The following is a 13,515-nucleotide window of genomic DNA, read 5'->3' as shown; positions in this document are numbered from 1 at the left end:
CAGAGCCCGTTCACAAAAAATTATGTGTTAAGGGGATATAGCAAACCTATTTGCCAGAAATGCTGCTGTCCTTCATGGTATATACGTAAAATCCTTTTTGCGCAACACGTTTAGAAATGAGGTCATGAGCGAAAGAAAAAGACAATGGAACGCTGGAAGATTTCCTATGCCAATGCACAGCCTTTGCACGACTTCGTACACAATTCTTGGAAAATGACACGATTCACGAACCAACCGACCTATGTGGGTGCAAAAGGATACGTCTAAAGGACTTCTCTAAGAACACAGAATTTCTACAAGTATAACAAGTCCAATAGTGTGATGCTTTTCTTTCAACTATTCTTGCTTTTCTGGACGGCACAAACGGCATTTCACTGGCTTTACTGTATATCCAATTATTGGATATGAGGTGTTGTAACCCACCCGTCTTTTCAACCTGACCTAAAGGTCGAATTTCCAGCTATTACACTTTTGAAAATTGTTTAAATTGAAAGTATGCATAGCGGAGCCCAATAAAAGATTTGGAAATTTAATGGTCGTAATTCCACCTTGGATTTCCACCAATATTAAACGATTTATATTAATATAACTTGGTCGTAATTCCACCTTGGGTTTCCACCAATATTAAACGATTTATATTAATAAAATTTGTTTCGTCCGTTATTAAACCACTCGATATTTATTTGATCTCTAATCTCTTGAAATTGCAATGTAATTTACAGTTGCACCATATTAATACGAAACGTATATATGTATATCTAAATCCTAGTCAGTGATTCGAAGTTGTTCAATTATTATGTGACTCAGTGTCCAGTCGTGGAGAACAGGCCAACAGAAGATGTATTGTTGTAAACATCTGTGTTTTGTTATTGTTAAATTACCGCAGGATATTGTTTGGCTGTGGACTAAACAAGCTAAAATAACGTGTTATCTTTTAATTTGATTTCGAAACAATTTCAACGGAATCACAGCCACCTACTACGCCCTTTGGGTTCGCTTACAATAACATAGAAAGTGCTAAACGGAAAATCAGTTGAATATTGTCATGTCAGAGGTGTTATCTGCCACATTTTATAAACACACCCGGACATCTATATCACCTAGGGTGTTCAACAACAAAAGGAATATTGACAAAATATTATATTTTGTTGTTGTTTAATTTACTCTTTATTTGTAATGTAGAAAGAGAAAATATTTTTTATATTTTTACATATATACAGTTGTTGTTGTAAGCAATCTCCAAATTTAAATTTAGTTTACTAACAAATAAAAATCAAACATCACAAGATCTAAAATATATATTAAAGGGTTGAAGCAAATGTATCTTAAATAAAATAAATTCGTGGTTAGATCGGACTAACCTATAAATATTCCTCATCCACGTTTATTTTTTCTCCGTATATTTAATATGCATTTTTCAAACGCATAAGTAAAATGAAAACCAACCACATGACAAGCTATTTTGTGGAGTAAAATAATCATATTTACCACATCAACCAATACTGATTTTCGGGTTTCATTCAATATCAGCATTTCCAATTTAATAAAGGAAAGAAACAGCCATTAACCACATTTGTGGTCACTATAATGAAAAATCTAATAAGGAACCTTTCAACCGAACTACATTTATGAAATGAATGGAAGAAAATATTTGGAATAATAAATTATGAATGCGATAAGTTTTATGCAAATAAAAGCAATGAGTTCACAGCAATAACCAAATTATTGTCCATGGAAAATGAAAGCAAATTATCACACATATTGCAATAATAAGTTAAGTGATTTATTCCTGTTGAGTTCTGGAGTAACGTTTTTTGGACAGATGGAGGGATTGCCAAGTTGGGGGGATGTATTGCTCGTTATGGCCTGGGTAACTTTATACCAATTGTCGGAAACATGAACCAACATTAATATTTATCGATTTTGAGGGACCACGCATTACCTTTTGGACAGAAATTAATAGGGCGTCATTTTATTTTACAGCAGGACAATTCTCCCAGCTTTCGGTGTAAAGTGATTAAGGGATATTTTAATGGTTGGTTCTCAATGTGCTGAGTTATCCACCCCAAAGTCCTGATTTAAACGTTATTGAAATGTGTGGGCGTATATAAAAAGAAAGAGAAACTTTTCACTACATAAAACTCAAGATGATACTATTTCAGAAGTTACCGCTGTATGGAACGAGGATCCTGCGGACTTGATGAAAACGTTGGTGGATTCCGCACGCAGGCGGCTCCAAAAGGTGATTGCAGCTAACGGATGTTATACCTTCTACTAATCCCTACATTAAACATGTATTTATACCCTTCACCACACTGTGGTACAAGGTATTATGTCTTTGTGCGATTTATGCATGTCTGTCCGTCCGTCTGTTGATGTTAAATTGTAAACAAAGTACAGGTCGTATTTATGATCAGAATTGCATGAAATTTGACACAGCTCATTTATTTGGCCCAAGGACGAACCCTATTGAAATTGGGAAAAATCGGTACATATTTAGATATAGCTCCCATATATATTTTTGTCCGATTTAATGTAAATGGTGCACCAAAGTCCCTATATATCTTTCGATTTGCACGAAATTTGGCACGGCGTAATAAATTAGGTCTAGAATGATGTGTGTTAAGTTTCCTGAAAATCGGTTCTGATTTAGATATAGCTCCCATATATATTTTCGTCCGATTTAATGCGAATGGTGCACCAAAGTCCCTTAATAATTTCCGATTTGCACGAAATTTGGCACAGCGTAATGAATTAGGTTTAGAATTATGTGTGTTAAGTTTCATAAAAATCGGTTCAGATTTAGATTTAGCTCCCATATGTATTTTCGTTCGATTTGATGTAAATGGTGCACCAACGTCCATATATTTCCTTCGATTTCCTCGAAATTTAACATAGCGTACTAAATTGAGTCTAGAATGAGGTGTGTTAAGTTACGAGAATATCGGTTTAAATTTAGGTCCCACATATATATATTTTAGTCCGATTTTAGGTAAATGGTGCGATTAACACGATTTCGCACAAAGTACCATAAATATTTCACTAAAGACCCAAAGTTTGTCCGATAGCAAGACAATTTTTACAATAACCATAGTTAATATAAATTAATCTCTGGCAAGTCTTGTTGAAATCGGTTCTGATTTAGAAATAAACTTTTACATATATATTTTCGGCGGATTCTATAACATAAGTTTTGTTGAAATCGGCTCAGATTTAGACATAGCTGAAGCGGACTGCAAACTGTTCATGATATTGACCTCCAAACTTTTTTTGGGTGGAAACTGTGTCTATTTTAAAGTAAAACCAGTAAGGAAAGTTGAAAAGATAAAATAGACATATCATATTTCGAGGACCAGTGAATTAGATTCTAACTAAATTAACTGCCTGAAGTTGTAGATATTTGAACTAAAATAAAACAACCAACACAGATACAATGTGAAATCTATGAAAAATTTAATGTCAATCATCGAGCAAAATATTTATAAGATCTGCATATATATATATATATATATCTATACCAATATTGGGAGTTTGGTGCAACATTTCATTCTAGACTAAATTCAATACATGCAGCAAAATTTCGTGAATATAGACAAAAATATATATGGGAACTATATCTAAATCTGAACCGATTCCAATAAAACATCGCATTTCTTCCAATTTCAATAGAGTTCGTCCTTGGTCCAAATAAGTGACATGTACCAAATTTCATCCAAATCGGATCATAAATGCTGCCTGTACTTTGTGCACAAAAATACATGGACGGACAGACAGACGGACATGCATAAATCGACTCAGAAAGTGATTCTATGCATATTCTCAAAAGGAACCATGTGTCTATCGCATTTCCTTTTGCCTGTTACAAACATATGTACAAAGACATAATACCCTGTACCACAGTGTGGTGAAGGGAAAAAAAAAATGTGTAAAAACAGGTTGAGGCGAACCAGTTTTTTCATGTTCTCTATTGATTTGTGATTAAGCCACTCATTTCAAGGTCTTCGTGTCAAAGTAAAACTAGATGCCAACAAAATGGACACTACGCCCCTTATGTAACATTTTTTTAACTGCATCTACCTTGAAATGATGCTGACATTTTGAAGCTCGATTTTGAGTGTTTTTAATTTTACTTCTAGCTTTAATACTCAAACAGGAATTTCAAAAAATTATTTATAAGATTATTATAGTCGCGAATCTGCGTAATTTGATATGTATTTTGTGTATGTAGTATGCACAGCTTCAGAGTAATACTCATCCGATGGTGAAAATTTTGTGCGATCAAATTTCTAAAAAAAACCTATTTTTTGGGCCAAATTTTTAGATCTGTCAACTGTGTGATATGGGTACCCGCTATCAATAATGTTTTTTACGTTTCGGATGATATAAAATCTTCTTCGTGAAAATCCATCTACTAGAAATCCATCTACAAAAACACGAAATTTTATAAAAAAAAAATGTTTTTTTGGATTTATTTGCGTTTTCTGTGCATCATATCCGCATCAATAAATGACCTCATACGGATTTTGATCTTTTTCGAAAAGAGAACTTTAAAAACTTCAGCCGAAAGAGAGATGTACCCACTTTATCTCAATAATATATTCATATTCTTATTTTGCGGAGGAAGATCTATATCAACCTTTTTGGTCAATATAATAAACGGAGTAATTTTAAGATTTTTTTCTTATGCCCAAAATTTAAACCTCGATACCTTTTGCGCGCATCAACCAAAGACCTAAAGTTAGGCCGTATGCTACTGAAATTAGTATTGCCTAACGTTTGCCAAATTTTGCACTAAGAACTCAAAATCTTGCGCATACGCACAAATCATACCGGAATTAGTATAACCTAACTTGTGACAAGTTTCGATTAAATCGGTTTAAATTTCGATATAGCTTTTATATATATTTTCGTCCGATTTTAAGAAAATCGTGTACCAAACTGCTCATGTTTATCAGATATTTATGCAAATAATCAACGGAATAAAAAATTCAGGACAGTCTCTAGATAACATTTCACATTTTAGGGGTGTCCAAGCGGCGGCAAATGTGAAATATATTAACCATGCCTGCAATTCACGGATATTCATCACATTTTTCACCCCTGTGATGTGGTTTTGTTGACTTCAACCCTTGTCATTTTGCTTTAAAATATAATATAGAAGAAATTGCAAATATTCATATTAATATGGGGATGTGATGGAACACAAATGATTCCGACTGTGAATGTGCATGTTTTCTTGTAAATGATTTTTTTGGTTTTTGACTGTAAATATGTTGTTAACGACGAAAACGTCCTATACCTGTGTTAAATATATTAAATGCAGTAAACATATTTTATTTCGATAATTATATTAATTGATAAAAATATTTGTTCGAAAATTTATGACAACCAAAATCTGTCAAATTGACAAACTTGAACATATAGCAATGTATTTAAATTAATTATATATTATACAGCAAAATGTCGTGTTAATCGGACAAACATCAGGTGTTTAGTGCACCATTTACTTAAAATGTGTGTTAAATGTCCAGGAAACTTAACACACATCATTCTAGACATAATACAGTGGATGTGCCAAATTTCGTGCAAACCGAAAGATATAGAGAGACTTTGGTACACCATATATAGTTTCGTCCGATTTTATGTAAATTGTGCACCAAAATCCCTATATATCTTTCGATTTGCACAGAATTTGGCATAACGTACTGAATTAAGCCTAGAGTGATGTCTGCAAAGTTTCGGGAAAATCGGTCCTGATTTAGATATAGCTCCCATATATAGTTTCGTCCGATTTTATGTAAATGGTGCACCAAAGTCCCTAAATATCTGCCAAGTTTCGTGAAAATCGGTCCAGATATAGATATAGCTCCCATATATAGTTTCGTTCGATTTCATGTAAATGGTGCACCAAAGTCCCTATATATCTTTTGATTTGCACGAAATTTGGCATAACGTACTGAATTGAGCCTAGAATGATGTCTGCCAAGTTTCGAGAAAATCGGTCCAGATTTAGATATAGCTCCCATGTATAGTTTCGTCCGATTTAATTTAAATGGTGCACCAAAGTCCCTATATATCTTTCGATTTGCACGAAATTTGGCATAACGTACTGAATTGAGCCTAGAGTGATGTTTGCCAAGTTTCGAGAAAATCGGTCTTTATTTAGATATAGCTCCAATATATATATCCTTCGATTTGCACGAAATTTGGCATAACGTACTGAATTGAGACTAGAGTGATGTCTGCCAAGTTTCGAGAAAATCGGTCCTTATTTAGATATAGCTCCCATATATAGTTTCGTCCGATTTTATGTTAATGGTGCACCAAAGTCCCTATATATCCTTCGATTTGCACGAAATTTGGCGTAACGTACTGAATTGAGCCTAGAATGATGTCTGCCAAGTTTCGAGAAAATCGGTCCTGATTTAGATATAGCTGCCATATATAGTTTCGTCCGATTTTATGTAAATTGTGCACCAAAGTCCCTATATATCTTTTGATTTGTACGAAATTTGGCATAACGTACTGAATTGAGCCTAGAATGATGTCTGCCAAGTTTCGAGAAAATCGATCCAGATTTAGATATAGCTCCCATGTATAGTTTCGTCCGATTTTATGTAAATGGTGCACCAAAGTCCCTGTATCCTTCGATTTGCACGAAATTTGGCATAACGTACTGAATTGAGCCTAGAGTGATGTCTGCCTTGTTTCGTAAAAATCGGTTCAGATTTAGAAATAGCTCCCTTTTATTATAGATTGATTTAAAGTAATTGACGCACCAAGGAACCAATAGGTTGATAGGAACAAAACATTCTGAAATTAGTATAACCTAACCTGTGACAAGTTTGTTTGAAATCGCTTAATATTTGGATAGAGCTTCCTTATATATTTTCGGCCGATTTCAAATAAATTGGACATCAAACTCCTCATGTCAGTCAGATTGACATCAAATTTTGCACAACGTACAAAATTGAGCATAGAATTACGTAGTTGCGTTTTCCAGAAGTACAGACATAGCCCAACGGATGACCTCTTTATAATTGTTTGAAGTCGATTTACATACTTTTGTCCCATTGTAGCAAACGAATTACATGTTTATGGATAGATCTAGGTAGATTCACATTTAGATAAATATCACATGTGTTATTTCATCCAATTATATGTTAATAGTCCTGTTTAATATACCCCTAGTGGTGAAGGGTATCATATAGTCGGCCCCGTCCGACTTTACTACTTTCCTTACTGGTTTACAATTTAACTTGGACAGACAGACGGACGGACGTGTATAAATCGACTCAGAAAGTGATCCTATGCAAATTCTCAAAAGGAACCATGTGTCTATCTCGTTTCCTTTTGTCCGAAATCCTAAATATACCAATCCCAGGTATATTGGTTTATACCTAAATGTGAACCCATCTCCGAACTTGACCTACCTATTGAAAATTTATCTTATTTCTTTTACCGAATTGATTGATTAAAACCGACAGATTGTCGGATATGTCTATATAGAAACAGGACAGAAAATGTTTATTTAGATGAGTTTGCAAAATACATTGGAAATACCAACCTACTGTTAAACACGTATGACCTACCACCACATATAAAGGTGGTGTAACAGCTCAACGACATATGGTGGTGGGTTGGTATTCTATCGGCATATGAAAACATAACCTGACCTAACAGCTGTTTTTTTTTTAATGCTTCCAAAACGTGTGTTTCAATTTCCACCACTTTTTCGGGTCTTATAAATGCAACGATACAATCCACCACCAACCAACCGACTAACACCCCACACACAGAGAATGATTGATAACAACCGACCGGTACCGGTGTAATAAAACCCATCAGCGCTCTCTCACGTACCATTTCTAATTGTGTAAAAGTGTACAAAAAAAAAGAAACCTAGATATGTGTGTGAGTGCGAGAGTGAGAGGGAAACATTCTTTTGTTATTGTTGTTGCTAACATGCACTTGCAGCGGTCGATGCAGAAGAAAGTGGCACGAGACCAGCTAGTTTAACTTCAGCTCGTGACGTTGTAACATCAAAAAAAAAAAAAAAAAGAAATTTAAAAAAATATTCAAAATAAAATATTTCAATATATTGTTTTGAAATAAGTGACATTATCCACAAAAAATATATTTTTAAATTATTATAAATATAAATAAATTTTCCACATAAACATGTCATCCAATATTGATGTTATGTTCCATTATTTCATTAAAATTCGCAAAAAGTATCCAAATATTGACAGTGATTTAGAAACCATATTACGGCCTCTACGTCATCCTCGTGATGCCATGTGTATGGCGGATATAAAAGGTAAGTCGAAATTTACCCAATTTCCAATATGAATTTCGAAAATTTTCCATTACCTCCTATTAATTTGATTGTTTTTTACTTTTTTCTAGAAAGCTATAGACAACTGACTGGTGAAAAATTTCCAATGCGTTGTGGATCTCTCGGCGTGGGAGAATTCTTGCTGACAATACCCTATGTGGCGTGTTACTGCAATGAAAATGGAACGCTAATGTTCTACTCTGTAGATGGATTCTAATTAGATTTAATAGCAATTATACTAATTATGTACATACACCCCCCTATATATTTTTGTTAGATAAATTTTTTCCTAGAGATAAACATATTTATAATTTTTTTAGTGAAATATACAAATGTAAAGAGAATACAGAAAAGAAATGATTAATTTCAATTGTTCATTTTTTAAATACAGTAGGAAATGTTTGTATCTTTAAGATACAAACTTGTTCTGTTATTATTTCATAAATATACATTTAAAGATAAGTATCTGACAGATACGATAAAGATAAATTTACTCTATATTTCAATTATTGGTTTGTGAGTTAACTATATTACCAAAGACAGCAACCACTTAGATAATAAGATAATTTCTATGTTTATATCAGCCAGTTTTCTACAAAAATGTGCATGTCCGTCCGTATGTCCATGTATTATTGTCAACAAAGTACATGTCGCTTGTATTATCCGAAATTAGAGAAAATCGGCTCTCATGTATATTTTTTGCCGATTTCATTTCAATGCTTTTCCAAATATCAAACTCTTTGTGCGATTGAAACTAACTTTTCATATCATCCCGACTTTAACATCGAATGATGTAAATTAAGTTTTAAATCGGTTCTGATTTAGACGTAGCTACCATTTAAACAGTGTACCAAATTTTGTCTATAATCGCGAGTACGTAGTTCCGTTCAAATGAATTCCGATTTTAATAAATCTTTCATATATATTTACGATGGATTTTTTTCTAAATGACACAAACAATCACAACATTTATCCGAATGCAGTGTGTATTTGCCTTATATCGATCAACATTTACACCCAATCTCAACCCCATTGAGAATTTCTGGGAACAACTAGATTGTCGAACAAGAAAAATTCCAAACAAGGATTCTTTAAAATCAATAATAAACCAAAAAATAGGAAAAACTTCGACATTTGTTTTTACATACAAATGAACATAAATTAATATGAACATTTATATGCGGGGCTATGCCATAGGAATTTGTTGTCAGGATGCAACGAAATACAAAACTATAGATACCCAGCACTATGGGCCAGATATCCCATTTTTTGGCCAAAATTAGAGCAGTGAGTTCTATGAAATAACTAACTACCAGACACCGAGGGCGCTTATTATGATTCTGCAAAAAAAAAAAGTAAAAATGTAATTGGGTGAACCGAAAACTGGGGTAAAATTTCTTAAAAGTTGAATTAATAAAATTATTTTGGAAAACATTTTGTAGAGCTATGGCCACTGATTACAACTGTGAAATCAGATTTTGAAAATCAATTAAAATGAATCCAAAAGGGCGCATTAAATATAAGAAAAAACTGAATATTTTATTTCTTTGCAATATTTAAAATCAAAATAGCACGATATCGTGTTTTTATGTATTATGGTCTTAAAACTATAGCGTACCTTAATTATATTTAAATTATATTACAATTTCATTCGAAATATTATTCCAATCACATCAGTTCCGATGCCAAAGTTCGTCTAAATTAGTTCATCCCACCTCTCTCTTTACGAATGGCCACAAATTATCCTTCGGATTGAGGTCGGGACTTTGTGCACTACGTTAATTGCAAATATTGCTCACACTATTTGGGCCGTGTTTCTTGGATCACCGTTCTGTTCATAATTACTACTTCTCAGCGACGTAGCCCGGTGGGCTCGTGAATTCCCGAAATGTCATTTTTATACCCTTCACCACACTGTGGTACAGGGTATTATGCCTGTGTGCATATGTTTGTGTTTCTTTTGAGAATATGCATAGAATCACTTTCTGAGTCGATTTATTATAAATGGTGCACCAAACTTCCAATATTTTCCGATTGAAACAACATTTTGCATTGGGTACTAAATTAGGTCCAGTTTTACGTATGCGAAGTTTTGCGGAAATCGGTTCAGATTTAGATATAGCTCTCATATATAGTTGCGTCTGATTTTTGGTAAATGGTGCTCCAAACTCCCAATTTTTGTCCGATTGAGACAAAATTTTGAACAGCCTACTGAATAAGGTCCAGTTTGATGTCTGTGAAGTTTAGTTTAAATCGGTTCAGATTTAGATAGATATAAATATTGCACCAAATTCGATTGAGACAAAATTTTGCGCAACGTACTGAATTAGGTCCAGATAGACGTATTGGAAGTTTTGGTGAAATCGATTCATGTTTATATTTGACCAATTGGAACAAAATTTTGCTCAGCATACTGATTTAAATCCAATGTCCGTGAAGTTATGTTGAAACCGGTTCAGATTTAGATATAATTACGTGCAATTTTGGTTTCGTAGATTCAGGAATTTTTTGCGTTAAAGATGCACGACTCACATGTAGGCCGGTTGTCGAAAATGTCGATAAAATCGAAGAAATTATGGAAGTTGACCGGAATTTTAGCAGTCGCAACATCGGCCATAAAACTGTTGTCGTGTTCCATCTACAGTGACTCGCCAGAAACTTTGGGAGCATGGTTGGGAAGTTTTGATGCATCCGCCATACAGTTCGGACTTGGCACCAATCTATTATCATATTGCATTGAAAAATTTCTTTAATGATAAAAATTGGTATCTAGGTAGGTATGTGAAAAGCGACTACTAGAGTCTTTCGCAAATAGAGGGGATGAATTCTATGAGAGAGACATTATGAAGTTACCTTTAAAATGGCAGCAAATCATACAACAAAACGGTGCATATTTGTCCCAAATCGAACTTTCCGAAGCAAATTAAATGAAGTCTTATAGTTCATATAAAAATAACTTATTGCCTTTTCCCCAAACTAATATTTAAATGTGTCTATGTGTTATGATAGTGTTTAGTATTACTATTACCCCACTAGAGGAAGATTTGGCACTCTATGATAATAAGTACACCAAAGCCCCCGTTAAAAACATTTATTATAACATAGAGTCTCATGATTTTACTAATTTGTTTTGAACATGTGACCATAAACTTACAAATACCTCAAAAAGTAAAATATCCGGGTACATTTTTCTATATAATAAATGAATTTATTTATTTCATTTAATGTAATCTATGTCATGGTATTACAAACGACCTGTTTTAGACATTCCGATAACGATAATCTATATATGTCGATGTCCGTAAAATCATATCAACAATGATGGTTATGCCTTAAAAAAGGAATCATATTAGCATATCTTATATATGTTCAAAGTGGTGAAGGGTATCATATAGTCGGCCCGTCCGAATTTTCAACTTTCCTTCCTGGGTTTTTCTATTCCTTCTTATAAGCAAAAAAATCTGTTAAGACCATGCACAGATTACTCGGGAGGTAATCGGATAAATTTTATCATAAAACATAGAAACATAGCCGTGACACAAACCATCGAACGTATATTCAAATTGTAATTTATTATCTGTGGTACACCCTGTGAATCTATGATCCCAAAATATGCCATAATGTCTTACATATTTTATAGTTACATACACACAAATGCATCTGAAAGATACATTCGTAAACATACATGTATAAGATATATTTGTGACATGGTATCTACAAGATACATTCGTACACATGTATCTAAAAGATACATTTATAGTTAGTGATAATGCAAACGGAAATCCACAAAATAACCAAAAAGAGTTAAACGAAATCAAACCGAATTTGTTCAAAATAAATATCCAGCGTTGTTTGTTGGTGTTATTTTCAACGTGACACAGATAATTTTTATAAAATTTATAACAGCGTTTTGTTTTTTTTTTTCAGTAGATAAGCAATTTTCAATAATTTGTTGTTGCCCCACAGCGTAACCAATATCTGCTGTCTGTCATTCAATTTGTATAGTTAATGTGTTGTTGTTAGGGGTGGTGCCGGTGGCATGTACACCACCAATGGTCGACACACAGCTCACTCACTCACTTTCCTTTTTTACGACAGAACAGCTAATATTCGATGTGTTCTATTAATAAAAGAGGCAATGTGGGTTTTGTTGTTGTTGGTTGTTTATTTTTTGTTTTTAGGTTTACTTTGAAAACAGTTCTATTTATTTAGAACGACAAGAAGACTCCGTGGCGCAACGGTAGCGCGTCTGACTCCAGATCAGAAGGTTGCGTGTTCAAATCACGTCGGGGTCATGCCAAAGTTACTGTGATTCAAATTTTTGTTAAATTGAGAAAGATGTGGTAATTTACTAAATTAGTAATAATAATAATAATAAGATTTACATTCTAAAGTGTCCCAACGAAGGTTCAGCATTTAGGCACTCTTCGGCAATGGCGTTTTCGATATGAAGCTCTCATAACTAGCTTTGATCCATAGGTATCGAATATCAAAATAAATAACTGTCGCAGTTTGAATTTTCTAGCTAATAAACTTATTTAGATGCCCAGGTTTTTTGTATTTTTACTTATGTTGTTGTAATATTTCCATTCAATTTAGTAAGTATATCATGTATAAACTTTTAACATTTTAAGCAGCATTATTAAAAAGTCGATAATTACATATTAAATAAATTAAAATATAATGTTTTTAGAAAATTTATAGAAAAAATGGAAAAAAAAACTATAGAAAATACCGTTGGGGTAGATTCAGCATTTTAAATTAGCGTAAATTGGGATATTTACAAAAAAACGCTATTTTATTTCCATTAAATGTTTTTGGGTTTGTCATTAAAAATAACATTTTAATATGGGTCGAAATTAAACATATAAAACCAAACGTGATTCTACAGGGTCTATATATTCTGATGTGGTTTCATATTAGCATAATCGAACTTTCGAATATCGCACAGATCATGTTGCAAGTTCCGAATATCCTTTGCACTTTGAATTAATAAAGGATGAATTGTTAGGAGCTATACCTATTATTTGAATCGATAGTACGGTACATATAAAATAATGTTTGAAGATTATTTCATGTAAAATTTGACAGCGACAGAACTTTAGCATAATATCCCCAACAATTATTTTTTCGATTTGGTCTTCTAATTTAAGAGGACTTGCTTTTCTGACAAAGGC

At 33.3% G+C, this 13,515-nt stretch overlaps 1 protein-coding gene and 1 non-coding gene across 2 annotated transcripts; both read left to right on the top strand.

Moving 5' to 3' along the window:
• Positions 1 to 8,181: 8,181 nt before the first annotated feature.
• Positions 8,182 to 8,560, top strand: LOC133321888 (maternal effect protein oskar-like). The gene is made up of 2 exons (XM_061530962.1): positions 8,182 to 8,320; positions 8,410 to 8,560. The coding sequence occupies exons 1-2, from the start codon at positions 8,182 to 8,184 to the stop codon at positions 8,553 to 8,555; spliced, it is 285 nt and encodes a 94-aa protein (XP_061386946.1). The 3' UTR covers positions 8,556 to 8,560.
• Positions 8,561 to 12,561: 4,001 nt separating this feature from the next.
• Positions 12,562 to 12,633, top strand: Trnaw-cca (transfer RNA tryptophan (anticodon CCA)). The gene has a single exon. It is a non-coding gene; the product is annotated as a tRNA-Trp (tRNA).
• The last annotated feature ends 882 nt before the right edge of the window (positions 12,634 to 13,515 follow it).

Source organism: Musca vetustissima, unplaced genomic scaffold, assembly GCF_032173495.1.
Source record: "Musca vetustissima isolate MV318-11 ecotype Yass unplaced genomic scaffold, APGP_CSIRO_Mvet_v1 utg188502, whole genome shotgun sequence".
NCBI classification, from domain to species: domain Eukaryota; kingdom Metazoa; phylum Arthropoda; class Insecta; order Diptera; family Muscidae; genus Musca; species Musca vetustissima.
The sequence above is the reverse complement of the archived record's forward strand: the minus strand, read 5'-3'. Positions and strand labels throughout refer to the sequence as shown.